The sequence below is a fragment of the Pollachius pollachius genome, assembly GCF_949987615.1.
Source record: "Pollachius pollachius genome assembly, chromosome: 2".
Taxonomy (NCBI): Eukaryota; Metazoa; Chordata; class Actinopteri; order Gadiformes; family Gadidae; genus Pollachius; species Pollachius pollachius.
The window spans coordinates 7,633,999-7,648,331 of record NC_136935.1 but is presented as its reverse complement, the minus strand read 5'-3'; the positions used below and the strand labels follow the sequence as shown (position 1 = coordinate 7,648,331).

The 14,333-nt window shown below is 42.5% G+C and overlaps 1 protein-coding gene across 3 annotated transcripts in view; it reads left to right on the top strand.

Annotated features, from left to right (window-relative positions):
• vps8 (VPS8 subunit of CORVET complex) overlaps nt 1-14,333 on the top strand; it is a 40,943-nt gene that overhangs the window by 15,130 nt on the left and 11,480 nt on the right. For 2 of the 3 annotated variants that reach the window (XM_079730592.1, XM_079730591.1), the window contains exons 7-25: nt 5,720-5,844; nt 6,022-6,108; nt 6,494-6,561; nt 7,081-7,234; nt 7,647-7,706; nt 8,666-8,773; nt 9,040-9,120; nt 9,467-9,637; nt 9,886-9,960; nt 10,185-10,220; nt 10,393-10,483; nt 10,684-10,730; nt 11,009-11,098; nt 11,504-11,550; nt 11,819-12,041; nt 12,353-12,442; nt 13,325-13,376; nt 13,474-13,516; nt 14,012-14,084. In XM_079730592.1, the coding sequence (XP_079586718.1) occupies nt 5,720-5,844; nt 6,022-6,108; nt 6,494-6,561; nt 7,081-7,234; nt 7,647-7,706; nt 8,666-8,773; nt 9,040-9,120; nt 9,467-9,637; nt 9,886-9,960; nt 10,185-10,220; nt 10,393-10,483; nt 10,684-10,730; nt 11,009-11,098; nt 11,504-11,550; nt 11,819-12,041; nt 12,353-12,442; nt 13,325-13,376; nt 13,474-13,516; nt 14,012-14,084 (1,721 nt within the window). Of the gene's footprint in view, nt 1-5,719; nt 5,845-6,021; nt 6,109-6,199; nt 6,205-6,493; nt 6,562-7,080; nt 7,235-7,646; nt 7,707-8,665; nt 8,774-9,039; nt 9,121-9,466; nt 9,638-9,885; nt 9,961-10,184; nt 10,221-10,392; nt 10,484-10,683; nt 10,731-11,008; nt 11,099-11,503; nt 11,551-11,818; nt 12,042-12,352; nt 12,443-13,324; nt 13,377-13,473; nt 13,517-14,011; nt 14,085-14,333 lie in introns of those variants that run through there. The other variant, XM_079730593.1, reaches the window with a different exon arrangement.

The window sequence follows — 14,333 nt, the reverse complement described above, 5'->3', positions numbered from 1 at the left end:
ATGGGTTCCACTTGTCCAGGCAACGTGTAATTGTACAATACTGTACATTGGTTGTAGTTTTTCAAATCTTGACAAACTACAACCAAAAGTATTGTACAATACACCTTTCCTCACATTTCAGTTGGTGATATTAAGAAATGAATTACATGGTACTTATGATTTATCATTAATTAAATCCTGCATTAAATCTTTATATTCTTCTCTGAACTTTGTATCCTTTGTTTCAAACAAGTCGTTGTCAATTGTTCCGCATACTTCAAGCGGATAACAAGTTTGGCGACATTTTAAACAAAATGACGTGATGCCTCACTCAAAAAAGACCATGCAATCTTTGTCTCTCATTAGCAAAAGAATGGAGTCTCATTACCCTGTACCGTGTTTTGTCTATGAAATATACATATTCTCTCTGGAACTTCTTGTACATTCCCTTGTTCCGTGTTCCAGAACCAAAGGAACTCTTGTTTCTTTCATCCCTTTGTTACTTGTGTTGTCCTTCAGTTGTCCTCAAGTGCTCTGATGAAGGATGTATATTGCAGGAGGTCTCCACCAAAACAAAACAATCTTTCTGTGTGGTACCGAGGTAGCATGCTGTTGCTGTTTAAGTAGTTGTGTCCATTCAATTAGTTCTTTGCAATATCTTGGTCATGTTTCCAGAAGATAAATCAATGTCTTCAGCAGAAGGTTGTGGCCAAGCGTTCCTGTTGGACTTCAAATGGAGACTGGGTTGCAGAGGTTGCATCTGCTTCTGAGTTCAATCCCTTTGATAATCGGCTTCAGGACTTGTTCCAGTTAAAGGATTGGCAACAAACCAGACAATTTCTGTATTCAGTGGCCTTGTGAACACTGACTTGAATTTCATTCGATGCTTGTTTTGAGAGACTTTGGCTGTCCAATGTTAACACTGCTACAAGGTTCTCGAGTTTCCAGCCTGCCTTTCCTTTAACGCAATGCACGCCGCAAGCTTTCTACCTCGGCCTACAAACGGAGGGAACGATCAGTTTTCCCGCCACAATACCTTTGAAACGCTATAACCTGGACCCATTCAATTGGCATCATTAACGTTTAGGATTAACACGATACCATCACTGTTGTAATCACCAGAAAATCTTTCAACCTGACGTATTAGTATTAATGAATTCATTGTATGAAATCATCACTGCAGTAAACCAAACTACAGGTTTTTGATTTTTCATAAAAGAAAATCCCACAAGGAAACAAAAATAAATAATTTATCATATTAAGGATAATAACATCAAGCAATATATTATATCTATCAGGTTGATATTCAGAATTTTGAGATGCATTCTTAGTAACATTTTAAACCAGTACAATTTTCTGCTTCCAATAATTAATAAGCTAAATAAGAAAAGTTTGACAGGATCAGGGTGATAGTGGCCACGGGTTCCCCCACCTGAAACCTTAGCTCCATTACTGGGAACCAGTCCATCCACTTCCCTTTTCTATAAAGAATTCGGGCCTACATGCAGGTTTTTTAAACGTGCTAGCAAAACAGCAGGTGGGTTAATTTTCCAGTCTAGGTGGGACTTTTAAATATACTTTAAATTAAGCACAAAAAGTAAAAGCATACTTTTAATACGTTTTGTATACTTAATTATAATTGTAAGACACTAAAGTATACTACTTTTTTCACCGGGGCATTACCACTTATTATATATAACACAGAACAAAACCTCAAAGCATCGCAAAGCCATTACCGCTCATTATATATAACAAAGAACAAAATCTAAAATAAACCCTGGCTGACGCGACGCTCCGTGGCTCGTTAACCAATTATACCGTTTCAGAAATGAAATTTCGGTTTTAAAATGTTACATGGTGGTGCAGTGGCACTATTACATTGTTTTTAATATAAATATATTATATATATTTATATTAAAAATATATATACAGGCACCGCCATCCCCTGCTTTACCTTAAACGTACTGTAATGAACCGAAAACCGTCACCCCAAAACTGTTCGCCCATTATACATATGCATAAAAAAGTTCGGAAATTAAGCTGGGCTTATAGCTGGGAGTTGCAAACACTAAGCAAAGCAAAAATCTGTGCCATTTTCAGTGGTATGTGTCCGATTGATGAAACATTCAGTTTCACATTAGTATTCTAAATCCGCCACGAAGTAAAGCCCATATGCTAATTTACATTAGACGTTTCTGATTAAACATTGGTATAACTTCTTCAATGTGCTCTCTCTCCAATAGATGGGGGCAGCATGGGCTGGCAATTTAAATATTTAAATTATTACGTAATAGGCAGTTACAATATTGGCCGTTATTACATTAATGGTTGTTACACACCTTGACACTTGGCTAGGAGGAGCCGGGGATCGAACTAGCAACCTTTATGTTTCAAGTCAACCCGCTCTACCTCCTGAGCCACATGCCGCCCCTAGGGGGATGAGGCTCTCTCAGACGGTCTGGAAGGTTTTGTTGCTAATGAAAGAAATCATGCAGCGATGGAAAGCCGAGGGTTTTTTGGTTTCCTTCAAAAAGTTAATCTATAACTTTAAAGTCTGTACTTTGACTATAATCTTTAACTTTAAGGTTTGTAAATGTGTAATAAATTTCAAATTTCATACAATGAAACTTGATAATCAATGAAATTTGTATATTTTCCCTGGAATTTCATTTACATTTCCCTGTTCCGTGTTCCAGAACTGAAGGAACTCTTGTTGTTTCTTAAAACACAACTCCAGCGGTAACTGCTTTTTTATATATATATATATATATATATATATATATATATATATATATATATAAAAAAGCAGTTACCACTGTAGTATTATATTATATTATATATTATATTATATTATATTATACACACATATTATATATATATATATATATATATATAATATGTGTTACTTAACAGTAGAGATGATCCGATACAATTTTGTCCTTCATGATTCTGTAAATAGTTAAGGGTGAGCATCAATGTTTTTCCAACATGGTAGCTCAAACGCACGTAGGTCGGAGATGATGCTAGCTGAGATGATAACTAACGCAGCATAACACCGCAGTGTTTGTGATGTTCTTTGCCTGTGTAGTAAATTAGCTAGTCATGTGATGGTATCGGATTGGCGCATAGACTTGCGTACTCGCCGATACGATACTGCATTAAAGACAGTATCTGAGGAATTTCCGATACTAGTATTGGTATCGGAACATCTCTACTAAACAGGAAATACACACGTGGACAAAATTGTTGGTACCCCTCTGTTAATGAAAGAAAAACTCACAATAGTCACTGAAATAACTTGAAACTGACAAAAGTAATAGATAATAAAAATGTACTGAAAATTAACTAATAAAAATCAGACATTGCTTTTGAATTGTGGTTCAACAGAATCATTTTAAAAAACAAACTAATGAAACAGGCATGGACAAAAATGATGGTACCCCTAGAAAAGATTGAAAATAATTTGACCATAGGGAAATGTTAAACTAAGGTGTGTCCTCTAATTAGCATCACAGGTGTCAAACTTGTAATCAGTCAGTCTGCCTATTTAAAGGGTGAAAAGTAGTCACTGTGCTGTTTGGTGACATGGTGTGTACCACACTGAACATGGACCACAGGAAGCGAAGGAGAGAGTTGTCTCAGGAGATTAGAAAGAAAATTATAGACAAGCATGTAAAAGGTAAAGGCTATAAGACCATCTCCAAGCAGCTTGATGTTCCTGTGACTACAGTTGCAAATATTATTCAAAAGTTTATGGTCCATGGGACTGTAGCCAACCTCCCTGGACGTGGCTGCAGGAGGAAAATTGATGACAAAATGAAAAGAAGGATAATAAGAATGGTAACCAAAGAGCTCAGAACAACCTCCCAAGAAATTAAAGGTGAACTCCAATATCAAGGTACATCAGTGTCAGATCGCACCATCCGTCGTTGTTTGAGCCAAAGTGGACTTCATGGGAGACGACCAAGGAGGACACCACTGTTGAAAGCAAATCATAAAAAAGCGAGACTGGAATTTGCCAAAATGCATATTGACAATCCACAAAGCTTCTTGGAGAATGTCCTATGGACAGATGAGACAAAACTGGAGCTTTTTCATCAGCTCTATGTTCACAGACGCAAAAATGAAGCATACCAAGAAAGGAACACTGTCCCTACTGTGAAACATGGAGGAGGCTCAGTTATGTTCTGGGGCTGCTTTGCTGCATCTGGCACAGGGTGTCTTGAATCTGTGCAGGGTACAATGAAATCTCAAGTCTATCAAGGCATTCTGGAGAGAAATGTGCTGCCTAGTGTCAGAAAGCTTGGTCTCAGTCGCAGGTCATGGGTCCTCCAACAAGATAATGACCCAAAACACACAGCTAAAAACACCCAAGAATGGCTAAGAGCAAGACATTGGACTATTCTGAAGTGGCCTTCTATGAGCCCTGATCTAAATCCTATTGAACATCTGTGGAAGGAGCTGAAACATGCCATCTGGAGAAGGCACCCTTCAAACCTGAGACAACTGGAGCAGTTTGCTAATGAAGAGTGGGCCAAAATACCTGTTGACAGGTGCAAAAGTCTCATTGACAGTTACAAAAATCGTTTGATTGCAGTCATTGCCTCAAAAGGTTGTGCAACAAAATATTAAGTTAATGGTACCATCATTTTTGTCCAGGCCTGTTTAATTAGTTTGTTTTTAAAATGATTCTGTTGAACCACAATTCAAAAGCAATGTCTGATTTTCATTGGTTAATTTTCAGTAAATTTTTATTTATTATTACTTTTGTCAGTTTCAAGTTATTTCAGTGACCATTGTGGGTTTTTCTTTCATTAACAGAGGGGTACCAACAATTTTGTCCACGTGTGTATATGCTGCAGAGCCCATTTCCTGCATCCCCATTCCTTACTGAAAGCCCTGTCTTGGAAGCTTTCTTTTTTATCAAATTAACTTAAGTATAATATGGAAATGTATACATGAAGGGGAATTACATTACAAAGTTATATAAAAGTTAATAAAAAAGACTCCAAATATTGGGGTGTCAGCGATGTGGGGGATGTATTGTCTGGCGTCTGTTTCAAAACGTATAAAAGATGGTGTTCTCTCTTCATTATGCCTTCGATTTGATGCCCCCCACAGGAAAAGGTAGGCTCTCTCTGAGGGGTAATGCATGCTGCTCATGCGTGTATCCTGGACCATTCATCATCTTCTTCTTCTGCCCCTTTTATGTATATAACCAACCCTTTATACATTGCTATGTGTGTGGGGTATTTGGGTTCTCATACACATCTAAGTTGAAGCATATAGGTATAATCTTAATAAATGTATTATAGGAAAGTGATTATGTCTGTTGCTAACTAGGTAGACAGATAGCATCTGAGCTAACATGTTGTCCTGCTTCACGTCGCTACTCTGCTGCACGTCTGCCTTGTTCCCTTTTGTATTTATTATTATGTATTGCTTATTATTTATTCATTTGTTTATTCCTAACGGGATTCCCTGAATTTATGGTGACCTTTCCATTCATACTTGTTCCCACTGCATGGCTTTTGTCCTGAGGCATCTGAGTTCCCGTGGATGTTGTGAGTGTGAGTCCGGCACACAGCAGGGGCTGATTCCTGTCAGACATGTTGAATGCTGATGAGTGAAGGAACGCACCGCAACACACCGGCGATCAAGAGAGTAAAACCGGAGAAACACAACGTAAGTGAGCCGGTTTTCCCGGTCTATCTGAACTGTGTTGCCTCCTGTCTTCCAGATGTCAATCAGGCGCTGCGGCTGTGTCTGGGAACCACGGCAACGGGGGCGGAGTTTGGTGCCGTGTCCGCCCTCAGTATCAACCACGACTGCTCGCGCTTGCTGTGTGGTTTTGCCAAAGGGCAGGTTCGTACACGCATGCACGCACGCATGCACGCACGCACGCACACACACACACACACACACACACACAGGAAGATCATCTCTTCTTATACAGCAATGCACTTGTCATGGAACACAGATTGATGAAGAACAAATATTTTCTAAATGAAAGTATTCTGAAGCGGAGTGTGTGTTCCTCAGATCACCATGTGGGATCTGGCCAATGGGAAGCTGCTGAGGACCATCACAGACGCACACCCCCCTGGGACCGCGGTACTGCATGTCAAGGTACTAGTACACACTCACTACTGCATGTCAAGGTAGTAGTACACACTCACTGCTGCATGTCAAGGTTATAGTCGACACTCACTACTGCATGTCAAGGTACTAGTACATGCTCAATACTGCATTTAAGGTACTAGTACACACTCCAATACTACTTGTTTAGGTTTTAGTACACACTCCAGTAGTGCATGTTAAAGTAAAATAACACTCTAACAGATTGTCAAGCAACAACTAAATACAAATGTTTATCAACAGATTAATTAACTAGTATGATGGACAGATTAATAACAACAGATCCATTAACAGTAATGTTACCAATTTAACAACAGATTAATGAACCAGTATGATTGCCAGATGTCTTGCCTCAACATCTTTTCTTTGGGCTCAGTTTACAGATGACCCGACACTGGCCATCTGCAACGACAGCGGAGGATCAGTGTTTGAGTTGGCCTTCAGGTAAACAAATACATCCAGCAAGTACTAACATGTAACATGTTAATGACCTGCAGTTAACAAGAACTACACAACATGTTTATGACCTGGAGTTAAAAAGTTGTACACAACATGCTAATGACTTGCAGTTAACAAGTACAACACAACATGTTAATGGCATACAGTTAACAAGTACTACACAACATGTTAATGACCTGGAGATAACAAGTACTACACAACACACCTCCTTCTAATGCCCTAATCTCAATCTGCTCCTGAAAGATTTTATTTCTCAAATGCACTGAAAATCATATAAACCACTTTCCCTCTGGATAAAAATGTCCCCTTCATAAATAAATAAATGGCCCGTTTGATTGAAATATGAAGAATCACCATTAGCCTAATAACCTGGAGTTAATGAAAGGATGATTGTATCTGCCGCCCTCTAGTGGACGGAAATAAACGAGTGCTGCTTTAAGTGAGAAGCGTGACTGAGCGTATCAAACACACGTGTGTCCTTACGGTCTGGTCGTCCTCTTCCAGGAGGGTGATGGGCATGCGGTCTTGCGACTCGCGCTGTCTCTTCAGCGGCTCTAAGGGGGAGGTGTGCTGCATCGAGCCCCTGCATACCCCCCCGGACCTGAGGGACCACCCCATCACACCCTACTCCCTGCTGGCCATGGGCTCCCTCACCAAGGTATGGGTTCTGGGTCAGGGTCGGCGGTGAACAGAAGTCATGATGGGATGCATGAACTGGGATGATCCCGGGTGGAACGTTTTGGGTGCAACAGCGGCCGAATAACGCAACTGTAGCAGAATGAAAAAGAAGGAGGGAATAGAAAATAAGAAGGACGGTTTCAGTGTATGACGTCACACACATTCAGAGCAGCCATCTTGATGTTTTTTCCCCATTTATGATAAAAATAAAAACTATCTGGTTACTTGGGTATTGTAGAATTGTTGGTCAAGAAGTACCAAGATGGTCAGTTTAACCTATTTTATGGCACGTGATTGAAACCATCGTATTTACCAATGTATCATATATATATAATCATATAATATAAACCCATATATCAAAGTAAATGTAAAGCCAATTTCTTCTGTTTCAGATTCTTGTGATCGGACTTAAGCCCTCCCTCAAAGTGTGGATGACCTTCCCCTACAACAAGGTCTGTCCTCGCCTCAACCCCATCTCACTCTTCCCTCTCTTCTTCTCTTCTATGATTATCAGCTTGTTCCATCGTCATTGATCTTCTCTGATGTTTGACGTTCATGTATTAAGGTTGTATTGTCAGTGTTTTCCCAAGCACTGTATGGTTAAGGCGGCCGCCTTAACAACACTAGGGCCCCGCCTTGACTAACAATGTATTGAAAAAAAAAATATATATGTAAACTTAGCACAAAAAGTAAGGGCATTTGTGTTTGGTTGATTATTTCTCTGTGGTAACAATGCTTTTTGGCAATGAATCTTTTACCGTTGGAAAGCCTGTATAGTTCCCTTTCAAATGGTGCCCCATTTGTAAGGAACATGCACTTGTGGGATGAGCAGCAGAGCTGAGTATGTGGGTTGCGCCCATGAAAAATTTGCCAAATCTTCTCTGCCAATGCCAATGCTGACGGCGTTTCCCGCCTAATTTCTTTTCCTTTGGCGGCCCTCAGTCAAATTTTGGGTTCCTAAATTGGCCCTCAGCTGTCAAAACTTTGAGAACCCCTGGTCTAATGCATACATAACATTGAGGGTAAGGGTTAGGGTTGAAGATCTCTAACAAACAGCTGCTCTATATAGCTGACACCCTCCCAATACGTGACTTTTGCTACCTACAACATCTGAAGTACATAGGTCATGTATGTAGCCTGGACAATAGCGAACTACAGAAACAGATGATATTTGACCTGAGGTTTGGACTCGGATAGAGAGGCTGCTGGACATTGAGGATCGAGGCCAGGAGAATTATGATGAAGAGAACACAGTTCCTGTGATTGCTGGACCACAGGTTAAAGGGGGAGCGCCCCGAAAGCCACTACTGCGCCTAGCGGGAAAATATGATGATGATGATGATGATGTGTGACCCGTGCTCCTATGCGTCTCTCTCTCCCCCCCCCCCCGCCCCTCCCCCTCCCCCTCCAGTCTGACCCCTCCAGCGTCCCCCAGCTGGCCTGGCAGTTTGTTCCTGCCCAGAAGACCTACAACCCCGTCCTGGCCTTCTGCAGAGGGGACACCGTCCACTTCCTGCTGGTACCCCTGAACCCTCTGACCACTTCCTGCAGACACGCCCCTTTCCCCTCTCATCAAGACGACTCACTTTCCCCTTACTCCGATTACATACATACAAATAGAAGTGAAACTAACAACAATTCCACGAGTATATTTGCATTAAATACTACATTATAAGACACAATCAAGAAATACAATTTTAATTAATACATTTTTAGAGTGCTGAGATAGACATATTGAGGCGTGTGCTGACCCCGCCCGCCCTCCCATGTCACGCGTGTGCCCAGGTGAAGAAGGAGGAGGCGGGCTCCATCCACGTGGTCAAGCAGAGGCAGCTGCACCTCAACTGTGACCTCATCAGCCTGAGCGTGAGTACCAGCAGGGCGATGACATCATCGGACTCAAGGCGAGGGCGATGACATCATCGGACTCAAGGCGAGGGTGGGCTGGTAACCGGAAAGTTGCTGGTTAGCAAGACGCCTCACCCTGACTGCTCCCGACGCGCTGGCTGTCGCCCTGCGTGGTTGACTCCGCTGTCGTTGTGTGAATGTGTGTATGAATGGGTGAATGTGAGGCAGTGTTGTAAAGTGCTTTGAGCGTCCACTGGTTAGAACAGCGCTTTATAAATGCAGTCTGTTTACCATTGAATGTTGTTCTGTGGACTTAATCGGTTGTGTTTTAAGGATGTTAAACCTTGTCTTGACCCCTCCCCAGTGGATTAGCAGCCGGACCCTGGTCTTGGTGAACAGCCAGGAGCAGCTGCAGGTGGTGGACCGGCCCAGCCAGGAGGTCCTGGACCAGCTGGACCTGGAGCAGGTGCAGCTGGTCTACAACAGCCGGCACTTCAAGTCTCTGGCCACCGGGGGCAACGTCTCAGAGGCCCTGGTGAGGAGGGAGGGAGGGAGGGAGGGAGAGAGAGAGGGAGGGAGGGAGAGAGAGAGAGAGAGAGAGAGAGAGAGAGAGAGAGAGAGAGAGAGAGAGAGAGAGAGAGAGAGAGAGAGAGAGAGAGAGAGAAAGACGAAGGGAGAGATAGAGAGAGAGAATGAGAGAGAGAGAGAGAGACTATTCTTATGTTACAGGAGAATGGTGGAGAGAGGATATGAGGAGTTGTGAAACCTTGTGTGTGTGTGTAGGCGTTGGTCGGAGAGAAGGCCTGCTATGAGTCTGTCTGCAGCTATGCCGGGCAGATCCTGTATCTGGGCACCAAGGTAACCACCGGCTTCAGGATTTTATTTTTTTATTAAAATTAAAAAATGATAGCATATACAACATGAAAGACATGATTTGTGCTATTATTTTTAATTGTTACCTAAAATTAAAATTGTATGTTATATATTGAATGTTGATTTTTATACTGTATGTTAAATTATAAGTTGTTTTATATATTATACGTTGTGTTATCTAATAACGGCATGGTATTGTTTATCTGCAGTCGGCTCACATCATGACTCTGAGGAACTGGAGGGAGGTAGGAACACACAACAAAAACAATACAATCAGAGAAGAAGAATACTTTGCAATATAAAAAATATATAACATATATTTATTTTTTATCGTTTTATTTTTTAAGGTATTCCAAGTACCTTGAATAACCCTCTCTCTCTCTCTCTCTCTCTCTCTCTCTCTCTTCCCCCCCCCAGCGTGTGGACTTCCTGTTGAGGCAGGAGCGGTTTGGAGAGGCGCTGGCTCTGGCCTGGTCCTTCCATGAGGGCACCGCTAAGGCCGTGGTCGGTGGGTACACACACACACACATACAATCTGACACACACACTAACTGACACATACAGGAACAGAAACACACAAACACACGCTTCTTCTAGACAGGTTTTTGTAGCACTATGTTGGTTCCGCATTGTGTTGTTAACCACCTATGTCTGTGAAAGGCACTGGGTATAAACACTCTTCACCGACCAAGCTTTGTATGTGTGCAGGTCTGTACGGAGATCCAGGGAAGAGGAAGGGAGTAGTAGCAGACAAGGTAGGCGCTCCAGCTGCTCTCTCACTCTTCTAACATTCCCTCCTTCTCTCCAGTGGATGTGGATTTTGGTCAGACATTGTTGCATTTCCATGTGTGTGTGTGTGCGCGTGTGCGTATGTGTGTGTGTGTCTGTGTTTGTGCGTGTGTATGTATGAATGTGTGTGTATTTGCGTCTGTGTCTGTGAGTGCGTGTTTGTGAGTATGCATGCGTGTGTGTGTGTGTGTCTGTGCGTCTGTGTCATCATGTTTGTGTGTGTGTTTGTGCATGTGCTGTCCAGATGGTGGAGATCCTCATCCTGTTCGTGGAGCGGTCTCTGAAGCGGTGTCCGGACCAGGGGAAGATCCAGGTCCTGGAGCAGCACTTCCAGGTGACCCCCAGACCACAGACCACCAGCCCACATTCAGGCTGCTGTCAGGAACTAGGACCCAGCTTTAGTCTGGGTTACCATTTAGTTCAGGGGTTATGTCTTTAAAACTGTAGGATTCATATGTAGTGAAAGATGTCTCTCTCTCTCTCTCTCTCTCTCTCTCTCTCTCCCTCTCTCTCTCCCTCTCTCTCTCTCTCCCTCCCTCTCTCTCTCGCTCTCTTGCTCTCTCTCTCTCTTTCTCTCTCATTCTTTCTCTCCCCCTCATCTTACATTTAATGAAGCTTTATTAGTAAGAAAAATATACAATTATATTGCAGTACATAAAATACATACATCTAAATAAATTAAATACAAAAATCCCTCTCTCTCTCTCTGTCTCTGTCTCTGTCTCTCTCATATATCCAGGAGGTGGTTCCTGTAGTGGTGGATTACTGTCTGTTGCTTCAGAGAAGGTAAAACAAACACACAGACATTCACATTATGGTTTTGTATGAATGATGTATTTCTGTGTGTGCTTGTTTGTTTTGCATGTGTGTGTGTTTGTCCAGTGCCCTGTGTTTGACCAGCTCTATACACTTCATCTAAATATATATGCATTTAGTTTAATGGATGATGAGTGTTTAATAATGTATCTTTTTAAAGACTGTTTTGATAAAGAACAGGTATAACAATTATTGTGTGTGTGGGTGTGTGTGGGTGCGCCCGTGTGGGTGTGTGCAGCGACCTGTTGTTCGAGCAGCTGTACTCGCGGCTGGTGGAGAACGTGGTTTCCCAGGGGATGTTCCTGGAGGCGCTGGAGAGCTACATCATCAGCCAGCGCCTGGCCCCCCTGACCACGCCCATCATGAAGGACCTGCTGGCCCATTACCACGGCAACGGCCTGATGGACAGGCTGGAGCGGCTCATCGTGCACCTGGACGTCACCAGCCTCGACATGCAGCAGGTGTGTGAGTGTGTGTGTGTGTGAGTGTGTGTGAGTGTGTGTGGGGGGGGGGGAGGTTGTTGTTTGTTTTGTTATGTCAAGCTGTCATTGGGAAATCCCTTCCGAGATTAATAACGTACTATTAGACATTAGAACACCTTCCCGAGACAGGTTTATCGGGAATCTGGATCTGTTTACGTTTTCTTTTTTTTTTTACCCGCTTCCTGCATGCATTTGTAATCTTTGTTTGAATAGTGTTAATGCTGTGTGTGTGTGTGTGTGTGTCTGTGTGTGTGTGTGTGGGTGTGTGTGGGTGTGTGTGGGGGAGCTAGGTGGTCCAGATGTGCTGGGAGAATCATCTGTACGATGCGATGATCTACGTGTTCAACCGCGGGATGAACGACTACATCACTCCTCTTGAGGTACGAGGAATCACTGAGACCTAACGAGATACACACACTAACAAGGATACAGATTACTACTGAAGTCTTAAAGAGATACATGTACTAACAAGGATACAGGTTACTGCTGAAGACTTAACGAGATACACGTACTAACGAGGATACAGGTTATTACTAAAGACTTAACGAGATACACTTAGTAACGAGGATACAGGTTAATACTGAAGACTTAAAGAGATACACGTACTAACGAGGATACAGGTTACTACTGAAGACTTAACGAGATACACGTACTAACGAGGATACAGGTTATTACTGAAGACTTAACGAGATACACGTACTAACGAGGATACAGGTTAATACTGAAGACTTAACAAGATACACGTACTAACGAGGATACAGATTACTACTGAAGTCTTAAAGAGATACATGTACTAACAAGGATACAGGTTACTACTGAGGACTTAACGAGATACACATATGTACTAAGAAGGACACAGGTTACTACTGAAGAGTTAACAAGATACACGTACTAACAAGGAGACAGGTTACTACTGAGGACTTAACGGGTAACTACTGAAGATTTAACGAGATACACATACTAACGAGGATACAGATTACTACTGAAGAATTAAAGAGATAAACATGCTAACAAGGATGCAGGTAACTACTGACGACTTAACGAGATACAGATACTAACGAGGATACAGGTTATTACTGAAATCTTTGAGTTCTATTTTATGTGAGAACCCTAAATTCTCTATATGTGTTGTTCTATGTTATCTGAGAACCCTAAAGTCTGTATGTGTGGTTCTATGTTGCGTGAGAACCCTAAAGTCTCAGTGGTTCTATGTTGCGTGAGAACCCTAAGCTCTCTATGTTTGGTTCTACTGTATATTTCAGAAACTTTTTGCTGAAATTGGGCCCCATCTCCGAGAGGGGAGACAGCTGACTAGTAGGTCTTGCTTCACAGCAGTTATTATATCATTACTATCATCATTATTTGACTTATTACGTATTAGCAGATAAACCCAAATGTGTTTCCTCTACAGATGAACAGGTGGTGATCGGGAACAAGTTGCTGGTTTATATAAGGTACAACTAACTAACCAACTCACTAACCAACTAACTAGATTTAAACTGTTAAATCTACTAAACATTCATTTCTGTGTGTGCGTGTGTGTGTGTAGGTGTGTACTTGTGTGTGTGTGTATGTTGATGTGTTTGTTTGTGGGTTAGTCGGTGTGTGTGTGTTGTTCCGTGTGTGTGTGTTTGTGTAGTTGTGTGTGTGTGTGTGTATGTGTGTGTATTTGTAGGTCTGTTTGTGTCTGTATGTGTGTAGGTGTGTGTGTACGTGTAGTTCTGTGTGTGTGATTGTGTATGTATGTGTGTGTGTGTGTGTGTATGTGTAGGTATATGTGTGTGTGTGCGTGTGTATTTGTGGGTCTGTGTGTGTCTGTATGTGTAGGTGTGTGTGTGTGTGTGTAGGTCTGTGTGTGTATGTGTAGGTCTGTATGTATGTATGTGTGTGTGTGTGTGTGTGTGTGTGTGTGTGTAGGTCTGTGTGTAACTCCCTGTGTCCCCCCCCAGCTGCAGCCTGGCGGGCCGGGCCTACCCCCTGGGGGACATCCCTGAAGACCTGGTGCCCCAGGTCAAGAACAAGGTGGGGGTCCACGGCACACCACACTAGGGCAGACACGCCCAGCACGGCCGGCCCCGGGGGGACTTGAACCCCCGGCCCTGGCAGTGTTACTGCCTTGCTCTGTCCCGAGAGCCAGACGAGGAATCAAACCCCTTAACCCTGCATTCTTTTTTCAGTATTCCTCAATGTTCTGTGTGATCCTATTATCATGTTCATGTGTTCATATGAAGTCACTGTGTTCATGTGTTCATATGAAGTGACTGTGTTCAT